Below are 18605 nucleotides of genomic sequence, written 5' to 3'. Positions count from 1 at the left end.
TGAAAGTTAAAGCATTTTTTGATAGGCTTCCTTTTTATTTAAATAAATTTGATTAACCGAATTTTCTGCAACACAATCTCTTTTAATTGGATAAACATAGTCCAATAATTATTAAATAAAATCGGCGATATGCGTGCAAATATTTAAACGTTATATTTATTTTTTTTATTTTTAGTATTTTAACATTATTCAAAACATTATTGAAACTATTTTTGATACATTTTTGTTAATCTTTTACTTTATTGAAAGTTTTTAATTCAGCATAAACACGAAAATTCCCTCAGTTTTTGCTTACCTGCTATTCTGCCTTTTCATTCAATGGATATTAATTTTCCCTTTAAAATTCAAGCAAATATAACTTTTATTGAAGTTGTTTGTTGCGTTATTATTTTATTACTATTAATATTAAATTATTTTTTCAGATTATTATTTCTATTTGCTTGGAAAAGTCTACAGGCGAGGTTTACTCTTTCGACTTTTCCACACGCGCAGAAGTTTTTATTCCCTTCACTATTTCTGTAGTGCCACACGTAAACCTATGCGAGGACAGGTTATTATTAGATTCAATTATATAATATTGCAACCTTTTTTTAGATTATTTGGGTCTAATTAATTCAATTTATAAAAAAAACGCTCATTCTACCAAAATAAAATAGTGAAAATTTGTATGAAATAAAAATAGTGAATTGCCTTCCTGTAGATGTCTGGTTGGACGATATTGAAATTTACCCGACAAATTCTTTGTGCTCACCTCAAATTACTATTCTTGAAAAAAACGTTCATTTTTACAACTATATTATTATTCCCGTTATTCATTATTATTATGAAGATAAAATTATGCTCCAAGGGAAATTACTATTTCGCTTGTGAAAAAATTGGTTACCAATTAAATTTCATTAAAAACTTAAATTATAATAAAAAATATATTTAACGTATTATAATAAAACTTTTTCGTTAAGTTTCATGAAAATATGTCAATACTTTTTTTTTAAACAGATCACAACGCTAAGCTTTTACTGAAGTACGCAATAAACGGAAAAAAAGTCGTACATGTTATTTTTCTACTAAACAATAATTTAAATAAAAATTCATTATAGTCACAGCGGCGGACTCTAAAATTTTCTAAAGAGCTCGAGGAACTAGATAATAATGTTCATTTTTTATTATAACTAATATCAAAAGCGCTCGACTTTTCCATAAACTATAGTTTTTGCTTATATGTAAATGAACAAAATCTTTGCTTCTTATTTGTAAACTTCTCTTTAGAAAGCGCAGTTTTTAACGAGTATTGAGCTCAGTGAGGCCAATAGTAACGTTGTGGTATTTAGCGTTGTGCAAGTAAAAGTTTTTATTCGTTGTTTAGGTACAGCTATGCTTGCGAGTATGATAGCTTGTAGGAACTTTTTTCAATATCAATATTCCTACAGCAACGGAGAATTTTTATGAAAAATCTCTGTTCACAGTAAATGTGGACAGTCCGTCATCCTATTGGCTCCTCTGCGGGTTCCACGTGAAAGAGTTTACCTTGAACCAGGCAAGTTACTCTAAGTTTATTTATCTCTGCTTAAAACTGCGACTAAATAGGAGGGCTGTGCAACGCTGGAATTTAAATTGTATCCGCTTAGTCCAGGCTACCTGCCTCTCCCCCACGTGGCCATCTTCCAAGGACCCGCCAATGAGAGATTTCACTCTCCCCCCCATGGAGAAAACTCGAACCTGGACGTTACGTTCGGATCGAGCTTTCTCGAGCCTGCCGGGCCGCCCACGCTGCTTGGATGCCCTATGAAGACAATTCACCAACCTCAATGGGTGACTGTGCTCCACCAATCTAGAAATCAATTGGTAATACTCACTCGCGACTTTGAATAACGCGGTAACCAATCAAAATGAGAGTTTAATGTCAACGAATAAGTTTTTTTGTGAAATTTAAATATTTCGTTTGACTTCCCTATTGGATATGCAAAAGTTTATAATAAATAATAAAGTATTATTAGAATTGTTGAATTTTTATTGTATATTTTTTATTTTAAGTTAATCATTTATTGGTTATATTATTTTTATACATATCTATTTTCTATAAATTTAATATTTATCTTTATTAGTGATCTTCTAATTTATTACTTTCTATACTTTTTATATTATATTTTTAATATTTAATATATTATAATTTTCTTTTATATTTATTTAAATATATATATATTTTATAATATTATAATTATATATAATTTTTAATTTTTTTATAACAATTTATATATTATTTCTTTTTTATAATAATTACTTATAAACTTTTTTTTTTAAAAATTATTTACGTAATATTCTTTTATAACAATGAATTAATATATATATTATAAATTTTATTATTAACTTTTTACTTTAATAAATTATATTTTTAAAAATAGTTTTTAAATTAATTAATATATTATTACTATTAAATAATATTTTTTCTACTTTTTCTATATATTATTTATATTTATTATATAAAATATTCATAATTACAAATAATATTATAAACAATTATTACAAAAAAAAAGATTTCTAAAATATTTTTTTTATAATTGAATTAAATAATAACTTAGTTGAATTAGGATAACTTAAGGATTATATTTAATAAAATTTAATAATAATATTATTATTAATGGCATAACAAACTTTTTCCGATATTTTTAGAAAAAACAAAACTTTATATAGTTTGAATAATGAATATAATAATTTATTTGACCATAACAAGAAACTTTATAATAATACGCAATTTTTAATATCAAAATTAATATAATAAAATTCAATAAACAATTCATAAAATAATAATAGTATATTAATATAATAATAATAAAATAATTAGTATAAATTTATTAAACATTATAATAATAAAAATAAATCATTTAACAATAATCTTTTTTTTTAATAAAAAATTTATAAACAAAAAAAAAGTTTAAATATATAAAATAACCAATATATCTCGTATATTATAAATTTATCGAACATATACTATTTTAATAAATAGTATATATATATATATATGAAATTTTATTATAGTAGTAATGTAACTTTAAAGAATAATAATAAACTTTTATATAATAAACAATTTAATAAATAATTAAAAATAAATGGTTATAATAGTATTTAATAATAGTAATGTTAAAACAGATAGTATAAATATATTATATTTATTATAATAAAGTAATTATAATAATAAACTTTGATACAATAAAAAATTTATAAAAATAAAAATAAAAAAATATGTAACAGTGAAACCAAAATATATAATAAAACTTCTAAACAATTCATTAAATAATATTAATATAAAAATAATAATAGCATATGAATACTAAATTTTTTGAAAATAATAATGAAATTTTTTTAACTATAATAATAATCATTTTTAGATCAAATTAAATAAAAATAAAAATTTATAAAACAATTTATCAAATAATTAATATAAATAATTATAAGTACGTAATATTATAATAATATTAAAAAAAAAATTAGTATAAACATATAGCATTTTATAAAATGAAATTATTTTTAGAAAGAACAATTAATTTTTATATAACAAACAATTTCTATTATGAAAATAAAAATATAATTTATTCAACAAGTTATTAAATAATAAAAATAAATAATTATAACCGTATATAATATTATAATAATAAAATTAGTATAAAAAAATATATTTTATTTTTAACAATAAATTTTTATGAATAAACAATTTAAAAATAACAATAAAAAAGTAGATATGTTACAGAAAACAAAATAAATTTTATTAAACAATTCATTAATAATAATAAATAATTATAAAAGTGATATAATGATAGTAATAGATAGAATATAAAAATATTTACAAAAAATAGTATTCAAAATAAAAAAAAATTTATATTTATTTTAAATAAAATTTTAGTATTAAAATTAAAAATGAATTGTCCAACAAAATTTTTTGATTATAATAATATAATTAAAGAAAGTGTATTCTACTAAAAATACTTTAATGATACGAAATTCGGAAAAACTAAGTGCTTTTCCAATAAACTTTTTAATTGTACGACCAGAAAATCTTCTAATTTCTCTGAATTGTTCAGCACTATTTAAAAGTTTTTAGAAAAAGTTAACTACATTGATATTGAGCTTAAAACTAATATAAAAACAAAAAATTATACAGAAAAAAAATTTATAAATAAGAAAGTATTTTTTTTAAAAACATAAAGTAGAGGATCTACACAGATTTATATAAAATTCAAACATAAAGTTTAAAATAAATAATTAAAATTACAAAAAAAAAATCTATCAATATCTTCAATGAACGTATATAGTCCCAAGGAAATACAAAACAAAACTAAAAATCAATGTCATTTAGAGTATTAATTTTACTAGTTTAATTATTATAAAATAAAACAAAAGATAAAATTTACCAAACTATAAACATTAGAATTCATTAAATTGTTCAATTATTGATTTAAATTATTCTAAACTTATAACTAATATTTTATAACTTAAAGTGCACAAGTAACATAAAAAAAGTTATTCAGTAATTAAAAAAAAAAGCATCCAAATTTAGTTTAATATTTCTTTTTATTTATAAAATTAACCAGTAAAAATCTTACAATCCTTATATTAAATTTATAAAAACTGATATATTACTAAAACACAAAAAGTTTTTAAGTTAATATACAGAAAGAATTCAGTCAACAATTTTAAAAACTAAAATAAAAAAATTTAACATAAACAACTTTAATGACTAACTACACTAAAACAAGAAAAATTTAACATTTATATAAGACTATAAACTATTAATTACGAGAATATGCACAAGTATTATTAAAAGTTGTTTTAAAGAATAACCTATTAAATATAAGTAGAGTCTTTAAATTATATACGGAAAGTATAAAATAAACTACTTTTAAGAAAGTAAAGGTTTCTGATTTACATAAAATCTTTCACAATAATTTTATGTTTACCCCTTCGAGTCTGATCTCCAAGACGAGATTTAAATTTTACGAATTTCTATATAAAAGCAAATAAATGTATATAAGTTGTGCTATGTTAATTTACTTTTGCTAACCTAATTAAAGTTAAAAAACACCCATTTATTGGGTATTAAAATTTGTTAACCGCTTAAAATTTAATAAAACTTTTGACAGTTTATAAATGGTGCAAAACTAATTTGCTTGTGATTATTTATTATTATAATAAACTAAAAATTTTAATTATTAAATTTAAATTGCTGATCAACACTTTAATATACTTAAAGAGCACAGCAGAAACAGAAAAAAAAATGAAAGTATAGCTAATCTTTTTGAAAAATATTCGACGTTCCAGAAACTAAAATTTATATATATTTGCGCAAACCATATATTATAATATAGAAAATCAAAATAACTAATTAAAAGTAATATTTATACTGTCTAAATTTAAAACAAATAGATTTAATTTTTTTATTAACTTCAAATTATTTTATCCGTCCTCCAACATGATAAAAAATTAACAATAACTAAAACGGATCTTTTTAATTTTCAAAATAATGATTTTTTTTCCCTTTATCACAAAAATTTAAAAAAAACCAAACTATTAATTACTATAGGATTAAAAAAAGGTTCAGAAGGTTTAAAGGAAAGTTTTGCTTCAACTTCACTATTTTTTTTAGTGTCAATAACTAAAAGTAATTCTCCTGCATTGAAATTTTTATTATAATAATAAAAAGTAAAAAGAATTAATCTTAGCGGACCCTGAAAATGTAAATCAACAAGAGTTAGTTCTACTGGAAGAGAAATAAAAGCTTCTTCTATAAATTTGAGCATTAATTCTGCGCTAACAGTAATAAAAGCGTTTCCTTGAACGTATATAATTTCTATGTTAAATAAATATATAATAGAATAAATTAATTAAACCTTCGTAACTTATTTGGAAGGTAAATTGAATGGCCTTTTCGGATTTTATGGTATTAAACTCTATATGTTCTTGAAATGAAGGCTTAAAAAAAAATATAGGTCATAATGCAAAATAAGTTAATCAAAACTTTAACCGATTTAGAAGAAAAAAAAGGTTCATAAGGGTCTGAAATGTCAATAATTTTTACTGAAGGCGGCACATCTAAGATAGAAGTAGTTAAAAAAATTAAAAAAGTAATAAAATTTTTAATAAAAATTCTATAAGAGTAAAAGAACTACCGCCGAAAGACATGTTTTTGATGGTCAAATATTTTATAGGTTCTGGAAAATCCAAGTTACTTATTTTTTCATTAATTAGTGTCTTTTGATTTATAGTATTTTATTAGTAAAGTTTTTTTAAAAAAAATAAAGTGCCCAACAATAGTTAATTGCTTTACATAAAAGATTAAACCAGATGTAAAAAGGTTATCGACATATGAAACAAATAAATAATAATAACTATTAATATACTCGAAGTCTTTCGGTCTCAAGAGCTGTAAATTTATTCCAATTGAATAAAAAGCTCATATCGTTTCTTTACTTAACTTCAACGTACAGCAGTTTTTATAAAACTATTAACAAAAAAAGTGCTTGAGTGCACTTCGGTATTATCGGCTACAACTTGCGCCAATTAAACTGTATAATTAGCTTTGGTATTTTTGAGTTTCTATTATTTATTTATTTATTTACTTTAAATGTAATTATTAAGACCACTAACTAGTGTAGTTACTTAATATTATATACGAGAAGTTTCTTTAAATTGTAGGAGAAATAAATTTGAAGGATTTTAAAAATTCATGTAATATTTTTTTTTAATATTCTTAAGGGATTAACTTTGTATTATAAATAATATTCAGCACTGTAAATGAAGTTAGTAAAAGGTTATAACGCTCCGTAAAAACGCAATCTGAACATAAAATCTCTCTATTAAAATACCTAGTTTCTTGAAAAATTTTAGTTTTCTAGTTAAAATAAATTATAAGAGTATAGTCTACGAAGTATTCAGCTGCTCATAGTTTTGATGGTGAGATCTCCCTATGACCGCTACTGTGGAGCCTTTATCTTAAAAAAGCACAAGTTGTATTCCTAAAAAGTCCCAATTTTAATAAAGCTTTTAAACTTCAAATAGTTAATTTACCTACAAAGTATGCCAAGGGGCGGATATTAAAAAACTATTGACTAGATATCTGTCAAAACGATTGAACTTTCGCCTTCACACTTACTTTAAATTCCTTTATTAATTGTCTTCGACTATTTAATTTCTTGAGCTATCCAACTTATTTTTTAAAAAGGGTTTTTGACTACCAACAAATGCCCACGACTTATAGGCTTAAAGCTCTGAACATGACTAAATAATAAACGTAAATCGTACAATGCTAAGCTTTTTTAGTCCATAAACTCTTAAGTCGTTATTATAGCAAATTTCTTGTGCTTCTGCATAACGCATTTTAACCACATTGATATGAGACAAAAAATTCAGTAATTAACACTTACATTAAATAAAGTTTAATCTACTAATTTATTAAATATTATTCTCTCTTATGTCCATTTCGCTACTTTAGGCCAATAAACAAAAATATAAGAAGTTAAACTGTAAGTAAAAAGCTTATTTTATTATAAAAAATAAGTTGAATTCATATTATATAAATAATATTTCCCGAGGAGGTTTAGACTCTAAGCAGAGCTAAGCATTTAACAATTTCAAAACCTACAAGTCTGGTAATTTATAAAATTAATAAAAAGAAATATTAATTTACATACCAACAAGGACTGCATGGGAATTACCAGGAGGAACTGTTTCACCTTTAATAATAGCATCAGCCCTTCTAAAATTTTAAAGCAAAGCAGTCAAATATCTGAAAAGTATAAAATCTAAAAAGTTTATTGCTGTTTTTACCTCATGAGTATTGGGCTAAAAATAAACTGATTAGTTAAAAACGAAAATGTAGCAATAGTCAAAGCTGTAAAGTTGGTAAAGCCAAAATGTGTAAGTTGAGACAGCCAAGCCGTAAATAACAAAAGCCACTCTAATCTGTATAGATAAGCAGATAATATAAAGATTTTCTATACACAGCTCACTCATATACTAAAATCTTTAAACAAGCAAATAAAAAATTATAATAACTTAATAACAAATATGAACCGAGCTTGAGATTTAAAGACGTGTCTGCCAACGTCAAAAGCTACTTTTTTTTCTAGTGTTTTAGCCTTAAACTTAGATCTGTAAGACTAAAGAATTAGAATAAATTTTAAGGTTCGGAATTCGTACAATACTTTGCCTCAATGGCAATAGCTATAGATGATCCTGCCCAAAATATGGCAAAGCTGTGAGGCAACGGTAAATATTTCTAGCAGGCGAGATGTAAAATAACTTAAAAGCAAACTTATATAGTATTATGAAGATAAATACGTGTAATAGGTCCATGCTCAAAAAGAAGACTTTATTATCAATAAAAAAGTCTAATAAGAAACATAAAAATTAAATAAAACGACCTAGTAAACTACTAAAAGTAATAATATTCAGCCAGAGACAAAAACAGTTATGAACCCGCAAAGTCTCAGATTCTTAAAAAATACGTTTTAGGTAGAATTTTTGCTTCCGTATACACGGGGCTTCACCCTCGAGGGCAATTGTCCCTAACGAACTAATTGTTGGGGCAAATAATTTCGTTATAACCTGGAAGCAGTAAGATTTATAAAAATTGTTAACTAGAATATATGTTTTATTACTGAACTACGCATCATACGTAACAAAAGATGTAATTTGACCTACAAAGTAATCAAATGAATTAAAAAAAAATGACAAATAGTTAGCGACTATATTTCGGGACAAAATCGATGTGCAGTTTAATATGGTGTTACATTTCCTTTTGCCCTGACAACCGCTGCTATTTAGGCAGGCATGGTTGCTGCAAAATATTCACAAAATTCAGAGATAGATTTAGTCCATATGTTTACCAGATTATACTTTCACTTTGAAATTGTTCTCTGAGGGGTATTTCTTAAATGCTGTGAAAAGAACAACCCAATTACAACTATTTACGTAACACAAAATAAAGGTTACCATACATGGAAATGGAATGTGAAACTATCACATGAACGCAATGCATAATTGCTCGAAAATAAATTTTATTTTCTGGAAATGTTTAATCCCAAATTAAAGTAAAAGCCAGTTTACAATATCGTTATGACAAGGCTTTCTGTGGTGCTGGCCAGTGTCTCCAGGGCGGCCTCGGTTTTTGTGCCCTAAGGCCCCCTCCCCCTGTGGCGTTTTAGCGGTTTTCTACACTAGGTTGAATAGGGGACTCCGGGTCAGATATTTTCCGCTTTTTCAGTGCTTCGGGACAGTTATTATAACTCTATAAAGAGCGTACACCGGTGGGCACTTGTGCTCCAACCCCTGCAGAAGAGGGGAATTCAGATTAAGTGGCTTAAAGTCTCAAGAAGATCGGCCGTAGTATGCAAGTGCTAAAAAAAAAACTTAAGTAGTTATTGGTATTCAGGGGATTCCCTCTAATGCGTCTGCGCTTTTCTGCTAGTCGATAGGCTAAGTGAACTATTTTCTTTCTTGAACTTTATACATATCTTCCTTATATCTTACAACAATAAATAAAATATATACTTTTCTTTGCCCTACAAATATATGTCTTAACAGTAGCTGCTTCATCTTTTGCCACAGTGTAGATGTTTCTATAATTTTAAGATCTGGGCCCTGACAAACGGGGACCCTCTTTTCAGAGAGCTATTTTGTGACTTGAATTTTTGACAAAAGGTTCCTTTTAGTTAAAAAACACGATTTCCTCGGTATATAGCTTGTTAATACCCGGAAGGACTATTTAGCACGTGTTCTTCGTTTGTTCCACATTTTGTACATCGTATATTTTTCCCTGAAGGTATAAATACCTCCCCTCACGGGGCAGTAATCGATCTCTCCTCCTCTTTTTCTCCGTCGTGGCCCAAGCCATTCACTGATATACAGTTCCAATTTATCACCCCCTTTAAAAAATTTACAGTGCTTTTAATGCAATCTGCACGAAAAGCTTAATTTTTTGACCTTTTAACTCGTTTCCGAAAATCTCTCACCCAAACATCGAATTTTGGTTCGACACTAAAAATAATTTTTGCCCAGTCGTCTACAGTTTATGACAATTTAGATTTCGCTCATGTCTAATTTCTATTTTGTATTTGGGTAAGAAGTGGTCCTTTAGCCTTCGTGTCTTAGGTTGTAAGAGTACACAATATTTATGCCAAACTTAAAAAATTTTAGTCCAGCTTTGTGTATCCATTACCTACAACATTCACTAGATAATTTTAGACCTGATCTTCATTTCATTGTGCAGTCGCTCTCGTACATATTCACACTTATATGAGAGATCGTTGGTTTCTTGAGGGAACTAGCTTAGGGCGGCATGGACTTCAACCTTTAACTGCAATGTTTAAAAATTCAGCAACCTGACGATCGGTATTGCGTTGGCAATAATGTTAGACGATTATTTTATGCACATCTTTGTTACTGGGCCTTGGACAATTTTAATGACTAAATTATACAGAGTTACCAAACGAAATTATAGGCTGTTTAGATGAAGTTTTTTTTTTGTCATTTATTGCAAAGTCAACTCCATTATAAAAATTAACTAATTCTAATATAAGCTTGTAACAAAAATTAGTTGTCAACCTTTTTTATACCGAAAAGAAACAAGTTCATTTAATAATAACAAATTATGGAAATATTATGTTTTTTCCGATTTATAATAGATATATTAATACATAAAGCGTTAGATCTCCCCGAAAACTGTGTTTATATGAAAGTTGTTTTTTTATTACAAATTAAATAAAATGAAATGCTTGTCCCAGCCTTTAGTCGTGAGGGCTCGTATATGAAATGTCTCGCGCACAACGTTCTTATCTATATTTGCTGTTGAGGTTAGTGTTTAAGTGGTGAGCGTTGTGCTACTCAGGCTACTTGAAAGCAATCAAATAAATTATCACAGCCTTTCTCAATTTAACCAACTCTGTAGTGTATTTCTTTGTAATATATATATTAGTTTTTCAAGGATTTTAGTCTGTAAGATCAACACTCCGAAAAACTAAATTTTTTACCTTTCGTTAAAACATATTAAAATTCTACCTTATTAAGTTCTCTATATAAGCAACGCTGCCCACCAACAATACCACCAAGGAAATTGAGGTTAATTGCATTAAACAATATTAATAAAGCTTCTTTAAAATGTATAAATACAACCAAACTGGCTTGTTAACAAAAAAGGCTAATTTTTTTTTGCTTCTTTCCTTTTTTTTAAGAAATAAATTTTCTAAGGAATAATTTGGAAACAACTTTAAACTCGCTCCTTTTGTTTAACAAAAAATTGCGTGGACAGCGCAAATAGACAGTAAACGAACCTTTTTTTTAAAACTTTTTAAATTTAACCTTAGTTATATATTGGGTGAGAAATTAATGAAAGGAGTGTATTCTGCAATTATCAAAAGAAAGGAGAGCTAAGCTGCGTCGAAGTAATTTCAACTTACAAATCCAAGTTGCATTTTTAACTTTTTATTAGAAACAGTGATTGAAATTGTATTAAAAGAATATATATAAGTATAGAAATGAAAGAGAATAATAATAAAAGCAAAAGACTAACTAAAAAATTAGAATTACTCCAAAATGGCTATGCATATTCTTGATAATAGCATTACTATTTATACTCTTTATCTATAAATGAAAATTTATTAATTATTATTGATCTTTCTTCTCTATTACCTTTTGTTTGTGTGAAATATAGTCAATTATACTATAAAAATGTTATTATATTTATTTATTAGATCTATATAATACGCCTTTTTATTTTTTTAATAAAACTTTTATAATCTTATTTCTGCGGTTGCTAGGTATATAAATTAGTAATAAAACAAGTTGGAATTCCAATAACCTTTAACCTAGTTTTACACACCGCAGCTCTATCTATGGCCCAGCATTATAAGAGCTAACAAAATTATTGATTAAAAAGGGTGTGGAAAGTTTGATTAATAAAATTATATTATGTGAATAAATTGGTTAGGTAAGAACACACATTATTGAACAGTTTTCGATTTGTAAATATACTCTTTACGAAAGTTTAAGGTATAATTAATATTTTTATAATATTATGTATACCATTAGTGGAAAATGTATACGGGCTACGTCAAATAACCTAAGTGGTTAGCAAAACTAACTGGCTCTCGAATACATAAAGCACCCCTGCGTCAATTACTTTAATAATAAAATAATAAATGATTGAGGGACTCTCGGATCCTTTCTTTCTTGCCTGTTTTTTTGTTTTTTTTATAATACGAAGAATGTGGGTTAAGACCTTGTATAACATAATGGACATGCCATTTTACCTTGTCTTTTTTCTTGTAAATAGACAATTATATGGGCTGGTAGGGGCTCTAAAGCTTTGGCTAAGTTCGCCTTTCTAAAGTACACCTACACAGATTGATTAATTAAAATTATAGACTCGGTTGAGCTATGTACCCGAAGTTCTCTCCGCAAGGAGATAAACTCGGAACATGAAGGGAACACAGTGTAAGGTAAGAGAGGTACATAAAAAAAAGAATAAAAGAAATACTAACTGATTGTACTCGCAACGGAACAAAAGACGAGAACAAGTATACAGAATCAACTTTTACTCAATTAGCCAATAATATATAAATATTTAATAATAAATTAAGTATAATCAACATTAACAACATCGAGTATGCATTCCGTCTACCTGAACGCTTTTTTCTTGTAACTGTTTACTCGACGTTTTTAATGTTTTTAAATTGACGGGGGAAAAAAGAGGATCAATCTGTTGTCCCGTGGAGGAAGGGTATTTATACCTTTAGGGGAAGAAATACAAGATGTACAAAATGTGAGAGAGACGTAGAAACACGTACTATGAAGCACATGATATATAACACGCGATATCTAATAAGATGAACATGCGGTATAATAAACACATGGTATATGTACCACGTGGTATAAGCACGTAATTTATCAGAGTTAACTAACATGAATTCAAAGGACTGGTCGGTTGACAGTGAAAGCAAAGCGTGCACAATTAATACATCTAAAAAAAATAATTATACATACCACAAAGGACTATTTTTACCTACTTATAAATAAGAATATAGAAAGGCAGCATCTGTACACGGGGACTCTCACCTCTATATGGCAAATGCGCGTTTAAATAAATATCAAAGATTAGAAAGATTTTTTTACGCGTGAATAATACCTTTAATCATTGAGCACCGTTGGCAACTCACGATCCTGGCTGATCAATTAAGTATACCTTTTGTTATACCCCGTAATTTTTAAGGCCCGAGCTTATAACGTAAGAAAAATTCTGTTAGGGTATTAACTAGGCATTACTAAATTTGACATAGACCTTACATATATATTTAGTAAGAGGGTTCACAAATCATTTTAATACCACGTTTTGAAAAATTAAAAGTTAAAAAAGTAAAACATCCTTCACTCAACTTTATAATCTAATAATTAAAAATAATATTAGCCTCATTTAGTAGGATATAGCCTTCAGATAATATTTTGGTTGAAAGTAAAATCTTCTAATTGTTTTCGTGAACATTTATGTTATGCGGTTAGTTAATAGAAAACAAGTTAACATAAATAAAAATTTCAGCCACTATTTCTAAATAATTATAAATAATTCTACAAATATATTAACGTAACTGATTTATAACCAACAACTCGCTGTCTTAAAAATAACGGAAATCTCACATTTACATATATAATAACTTTTACTAACGCTGAATTTTATACTAGAACTGAATTGCAACAAGCATTATCTCAATTCCATCGAACTTTACAATTTTGTTTAATTAATCTTTATTAATTGATAATTTGTATAGAAATTACAGGAAACGACATTACCCCTTCAAAACCTTGAAGCTATTTTACTATCTTAAGTTAACACAAGTGTCTCTAATACTCTATCAAATTTATATTATTTCAGAAAGCAGAATATAATAAGATAAATAAATATTTGAGTTTCAGCATGTTTATTTACTTTAAGGGACATAATGCGTTTATACTTATTCAATAAACTCAACTGTTCGCTGTGGTAGATCAATTATCATATTTCAGAGACGATTACTTTCCTATTTTTTTTTAATGAAAAAGAACAAGTCGAGAATGTTAGCTCAGCGAAATGATATCGTTTGTTAAACAGAGACGGAATTAAAAAATTTTACATAAAACGCAAGTAATTTAAGTTACTCAGGAGGGGAAAATAAAAAAGAAGGTTGACGATCGTTGTATTTTTTGGTTGTTAACATAATTTTATATTATTTTTAGACTCAATAAAGTTTATGGGTTACTTTGCACTAAGTTTATAAGTTTTTTATTATTAATTACTTTTATGTTTATAGTCAGAAATAGTCTAATAGAAACCTCAAACAAAAAGAAAATGCTAAGGACAGTTTCAGGTTTCGTCATGTGTTTTTCAAAAAACAATTAGAAACCTAATTAAAAAAAAATGGTCTAAAAAAGAAAATCTACGCAGTAAACAGATTTTTTAACAACAAAGTAATGAGTAAGCAGTACAACCTTCAACCCTTATTATAACACAACATATTGTTATAAAAAAATTTATAATAAAAAAGTAAAAAAGATGTTCTTTATTGTATATACATCCACCGTTATCCAAAGTTTGATTGAAGAGTAATAAAGAAACCAAGTAATAAATTATAATCGCGGTTTCCAGGAAACCTTAAGCTACTTATACAACCTTTTTTATTGGCCTAACACTGTTTTAGTAAATCTTAACAGCAGACTAGAAATACTTCGCTTTAAACTCTACTAATATTTACTGTTATAATAAAAACGTATTTGTTTTAAATTTCCAACAGTACATGTAGTAAAAAATGCAAAATTTTTCTGATACGATCAGTTTAAAGACCCTTAGTGCTCACGAATTTGCAAGAAAGTATCTTGAGGTCCTCATATTATTACTAGGAATTTTATAAGTCAAACTATAATACCTGTTATTATTAAATTAAGGATACTTTAGCAGAAATTAAAAAAGTTAGTACTGTAAGTGAAGATAATATTATTGCTAACTTTGCGGAAAAGTGGACACTTTTCTATATTGGGGAGTCGTTAGCCAAATTAAAACGCCGGCTTAAAGGTGTTTTAGTGTAACTATAATAATTATTATTAAATTCAACCTAATTATTTAGTTCATTTGAGAAATGAAGTTGTTCTGGACATTTGTGGGAAAATATTTGATGATCAAGACACAATATATCGTTGCTTGTTCGCACTTTTATACTTGTGAAAAACGATAATTTATATACTTTTTTTTATTAACAATAGGGAATGTGAACGGGATACTACATGCGTTTTATGTTCCCTATGTTTTGATAACTCTGAGCATAAAAATCATTCATTTCGTGTTTATAAAAGTGTAGGGGGTAAAAAATCATTTATTTTTTTTTTTATTAATTTTTTTTTTAAGTATTTGTGTACAGGAGGTTGTTGCGACTGTGGAGATGAGGATGCCTGGAAACTTTACTCAAGTTTTTCTTATTATACTCAATTTAGTTTTCTTTATATATATTTATAAAAAAGATTGCACACTTCATTCCAAAAAGTACACGAAAACTTTGCGCAGTAATATTAATGACGAAATTAGCGACACTGTGGTGGATTTTTTGTTAGACTCCGTTAGGTTATTATTTTATTTATATTAATTCTTTTTAGAGAATATCAAGTTTTGAAATAATTACTTTAATTTAATAGTTTTGAAGTAAAATGACTTTTTTATAACATTTATTTTTTTAAATATGCTTTTTCTCTTCGGAATTTATGTGCATATAAAAAATATTTTTTTAAATTTATTATTATTTTTATTAATGATGAAATATTTTTTAAAGTTTTTATTTATTATTGAACTATTTTTCTTTCTACTTTAATAATGACAATATCTTCTTTTTTTAAAAACTTTACTTCTACATTTTTTAGGATAAGATTTTTTTCTCGTAAATATTAATTTTATTCAGAATTTAATATTCATTTATTAACTTTGAAAACAACAAATTTTTTAAAATTTTAGAAAACTTCAAGCTTTTATTATATAAAAGAAATTATTATTTTATCATAACATATATACTGAAGTTTTGCCTTTCTTTTATGTTTTGTTTTATTCATATTTAAAATAGTTTTATAAGAAATTTAAATAGAAAAGAATTTTTTTTAATTTTATTGTTTCAAATTCCAAAGTGGAAATATTATAATATATTATAGTTGTATATATACTAAATTTTTGCTTTTTTTATTTTTTTTTAAATTGAATTATAAATTAGAAAGAAATTTCTTTCATATGTAGATTAATTGATGTTTATTACTTGAAGGTTTGTGTGCTACTATTTGGGCTTCAACATTAAATTTCTATCAGAATTAAAAATTTTGACTTCCGATGCTTTAATCAGCGCTAAACAAAATTCTCATAAAGCAGAATCTTCTGCAAACTCTACTATAACTGATTCTAAAGAAGTTAGAGAAGTGTATTTTTTTTTTAATTTAAAATTATAGAATTTTTTTAGAGATTTATTTAATTTTTTACTTTAACAATGTGAATTGATTAATACATATATATATACATATATCTTTTCAAAAGTAATTAATATAAAATTTATTATGCAGGAAAACAAGAAGTAAAAGTAAACTTGAATCTTTTAATTTTGCCGGTTATCTTTTTTTTTTTAAACTTTAAACGCTGCTAATAAATTTTTGTTAAGGGCTTTTTTCTCACGAGGACAACGACGATTTGTTTTGCGTTATAGTTTATAACGATGAAGTAAGTTAATTTACTGTTCCAAATTTGGATCTTTATAGTTTCAATTTTTTTTTAATATAACTATTATTGAAGCTAATTCTGTTCTGCGTTAGTGAAATTAATTAATTTTTTTTATCTTGTGTTGAGTTCTTTTTGGGCTTAATTTGAAATTTAATTTTAAATTTATTAGTCATTTTAGTAAAATATAAATTAATTTTTATTTTGTTTAATTTTGTTTGCCTTCGATGTTACTTTATAAATTTTTTAAATTTACTTAACTTTATTATATATTTTTTTTAGCTTTTTATTGTACTATTTATTTTTGTTAATATAAAATTTATCTTATTTATTAGATACATAATTTACTACAAGTTTATTTTTTTAAAGTATTTATAAATTTTTTTCCTATTTACTGTGAAATATTTATAAGTAAATTAAAATTTTTTTTGATCATAATTAACTTATTTTTCATTATTTTTTTTGAGGTTCACTCTTTTACGGAAGTGATTGAAGCCTTTCAAGTGGTTGGCTGTTCTTATGAAGATGCAGACAGTCTCGCTAACGAGGTTGATAGAAAAGGAAGAGCAATGGTTTTTTTAGGTTTTTTTTTTATAATAAATTTCTTTTACTTTATTATATCAACTTTATTTTTTTCAGTTTTTTAATAATAATGATATTAAGTGTTTGTATATATATTTTTTATTTCACGATTTTTTTTAGATCTCTAAAAATATTACATTTATTTTTCATTATCAAATTTAGTTTACTTAATACTATCAAATCTATAATTTAATTGTTTTATGATAATTTTAATAGTTTTTATTTTTTTTAATTTAAATGATTTTATTTTAAAATATTATTTTTTACGATTTACTGAAATTTATATTTATTTTGCTTTATTTGTTTTCTTTTTTGTTATAAATTTCACTAAAATTTTTTTTTTGAATAATATTAACTTAATTTTATTTGATTGGTTGATAATAATCTTAATAGTTATTATTATTACTTGATTTGTTTTTAGATCTTGAAAAATTTAATTATATTAATCTGTTACTTTAATGAGATGTTTCTTTTATTTGTTTATAACCTATAATTAGTTTTAATACTTTTTTATTTTATTACTATTTTTTAACTCTCTTTAATTTATGATCAAATTAAATTTATTTTTTTTATTAATTCTTTATTATAATTTTATTTTTATAATTATATATTATAAATAAAATAAACTTTGTTCAAGTTTTAAAGAATATTAATTATTATTATTTTTACTTTTAATCATTTATGCTAATCCAGAATAATTATTACTTTTTTTATAATATTATTTTTGTAAATTTCTTATTTTGAAGTTTTTATTATTTTTTTTTCTATTAATTGTAATCAAACTTATTATAATTATTAATATTAATATTATTATATATATTTGGCATAAATATTAAAATTTTATTATTGTAGGTTTTTTATTATTTTGTATTATTATAATTTTTTATTATTATAACTTAATTAAATCTATTTTCTAAATAATACAAACATTTATTTTTTTTTAGTATAACAATATATTATACCGCTTCTTTTTTTGTTAACTTTTACTTAGCTTTTATAATATATTTATTATATTTTTATTTTTATGTAACTCAATTTAAATAGTATTTATTATTAATTTGATTTATTTTTATAAATATTTTATTTTTTTTTTAGTTTAATTTAGATATATTTTATATTTTTTATACATGTTTTGATTCTTAAATAACTTTTTAGCTCTTTACTTTATTTTGTAAACTTTGCGTTATTATAACTCAATATTATAATTACTACATAAAATTTGCTATAAATTTTTGCTTTATTTTTATCTTCGTTGTACTTTTTTTGTACT

The 18605-nt window shown here is 24.9% G+C and overlaps 1 protein-coding gene and 2 long non-coding RNA genes across 4 annotated transcripts; 2 read left to right on the top strand and 1 right to left on the bottom strand.

The window, feature by feature from the left end:
* Nucleotides 1–826: 826 nt before the first annotated feature.
* Nucleotides 827–1942, top strand: LOC135144532 (uncharacterized). Its single transcript, XR_010283187.1, has 5 exons — nt 827–878; nt 997–1043; nt 1098–1151; nt 1267–1363; nt 1428–1942. It is a non-coding gene; the product is annotated as an uncharacterized LOC135144532 (long non-coding RNA).
* Nucleotides 1943–7559: 5617 nt separating this feature from the next.
* Nucleotides 7560–8409, bottom strand: LOC135144503 (uncharacterized). Of its 2 annotated transcripts, XM_064076535.1 has the most exons (6): nt 8329–8409; nt 8193–8266; nt 8062–8139; nt 7816–7950; nt 7680–7744; nt 7560–7626 (listed from the first exon to the last, which is right to left on the bottom strand). In XM_064076535.1, the coding sequence occupies exons 1-6, from the start codon at nt 8341–8343 to the stop codon at nt 7586–7588; spliced, it is 408 nt and encodes a 135-aa protein (XP_063932605.1). In that variant the 5' UTR covers nt 8344–8409; the 3' UTR covers nt 7560–7585. The 2 variants fall into 2 exon arrangements, with proteins under 2 accessions (XP_063932605.1, XP_063932606.1); XM_064076536.1 differs by lacking the exon at nt 7816–7950.
* A 6888-nt stretch (nt 8410–15297) lies between these two features.
* LOC135144511 (uncharacterized) lies at nt 15298–16391 on the top strand. Its single transcript, XR_010283177.1, has 4 exons — nt 15298–15371; nt 15429–15476; nt 15529–15628; nt 16311–16391. It is a non-coding gene; the product is annotated as an uncharacterized LOC135144511 (long non-coding RNA).
* The last annotated feature ends 2214 nt before the right edge of the window (nt 16392–18605 follow it).

Source organism: Zophobas morio, unplaced genomic scaffold (assembly GCF_036711695.1).
Source record: "Zophobas morio isolate AGI-343-1 ecotype UQ-CSIRO unplaced genomic scaffold, CSIRO_AGI_Zmor_V1 ptg000106l, whole genome shotgun sequence".
NCBI lineage: Eukaryota > Metazoa > Arthropoda > Insecta > Coleoptera > Tenebrionidae > Zophobas > Zophobas morio.
The sequence above is the reverse complement of the archived record's forward strand: the minus strand, read 5'-3'. Positions and strand labels throughout refer to the sequence as shown.

Bases quoted from the DNA above. Each gene is read 5' to 3' on its own strand.
- LOC135144503 (XM_064076535.1), bottom strand. The intron at 7,951-8,061 runs GTTCATATTTGT...TTATCTATACAG, and splicing joins GTCTTTAAATCTCAAGCTCG to ATTAGAGTGGCTTTTGTTAT. The intron at 7,627-7,679 runs GTATGTAAATTA...CCAGACTTGTAG, and splicing joins TTCCCATGCAGTCCTTGTTG to GTTTTGAAATTGTTAAATGC.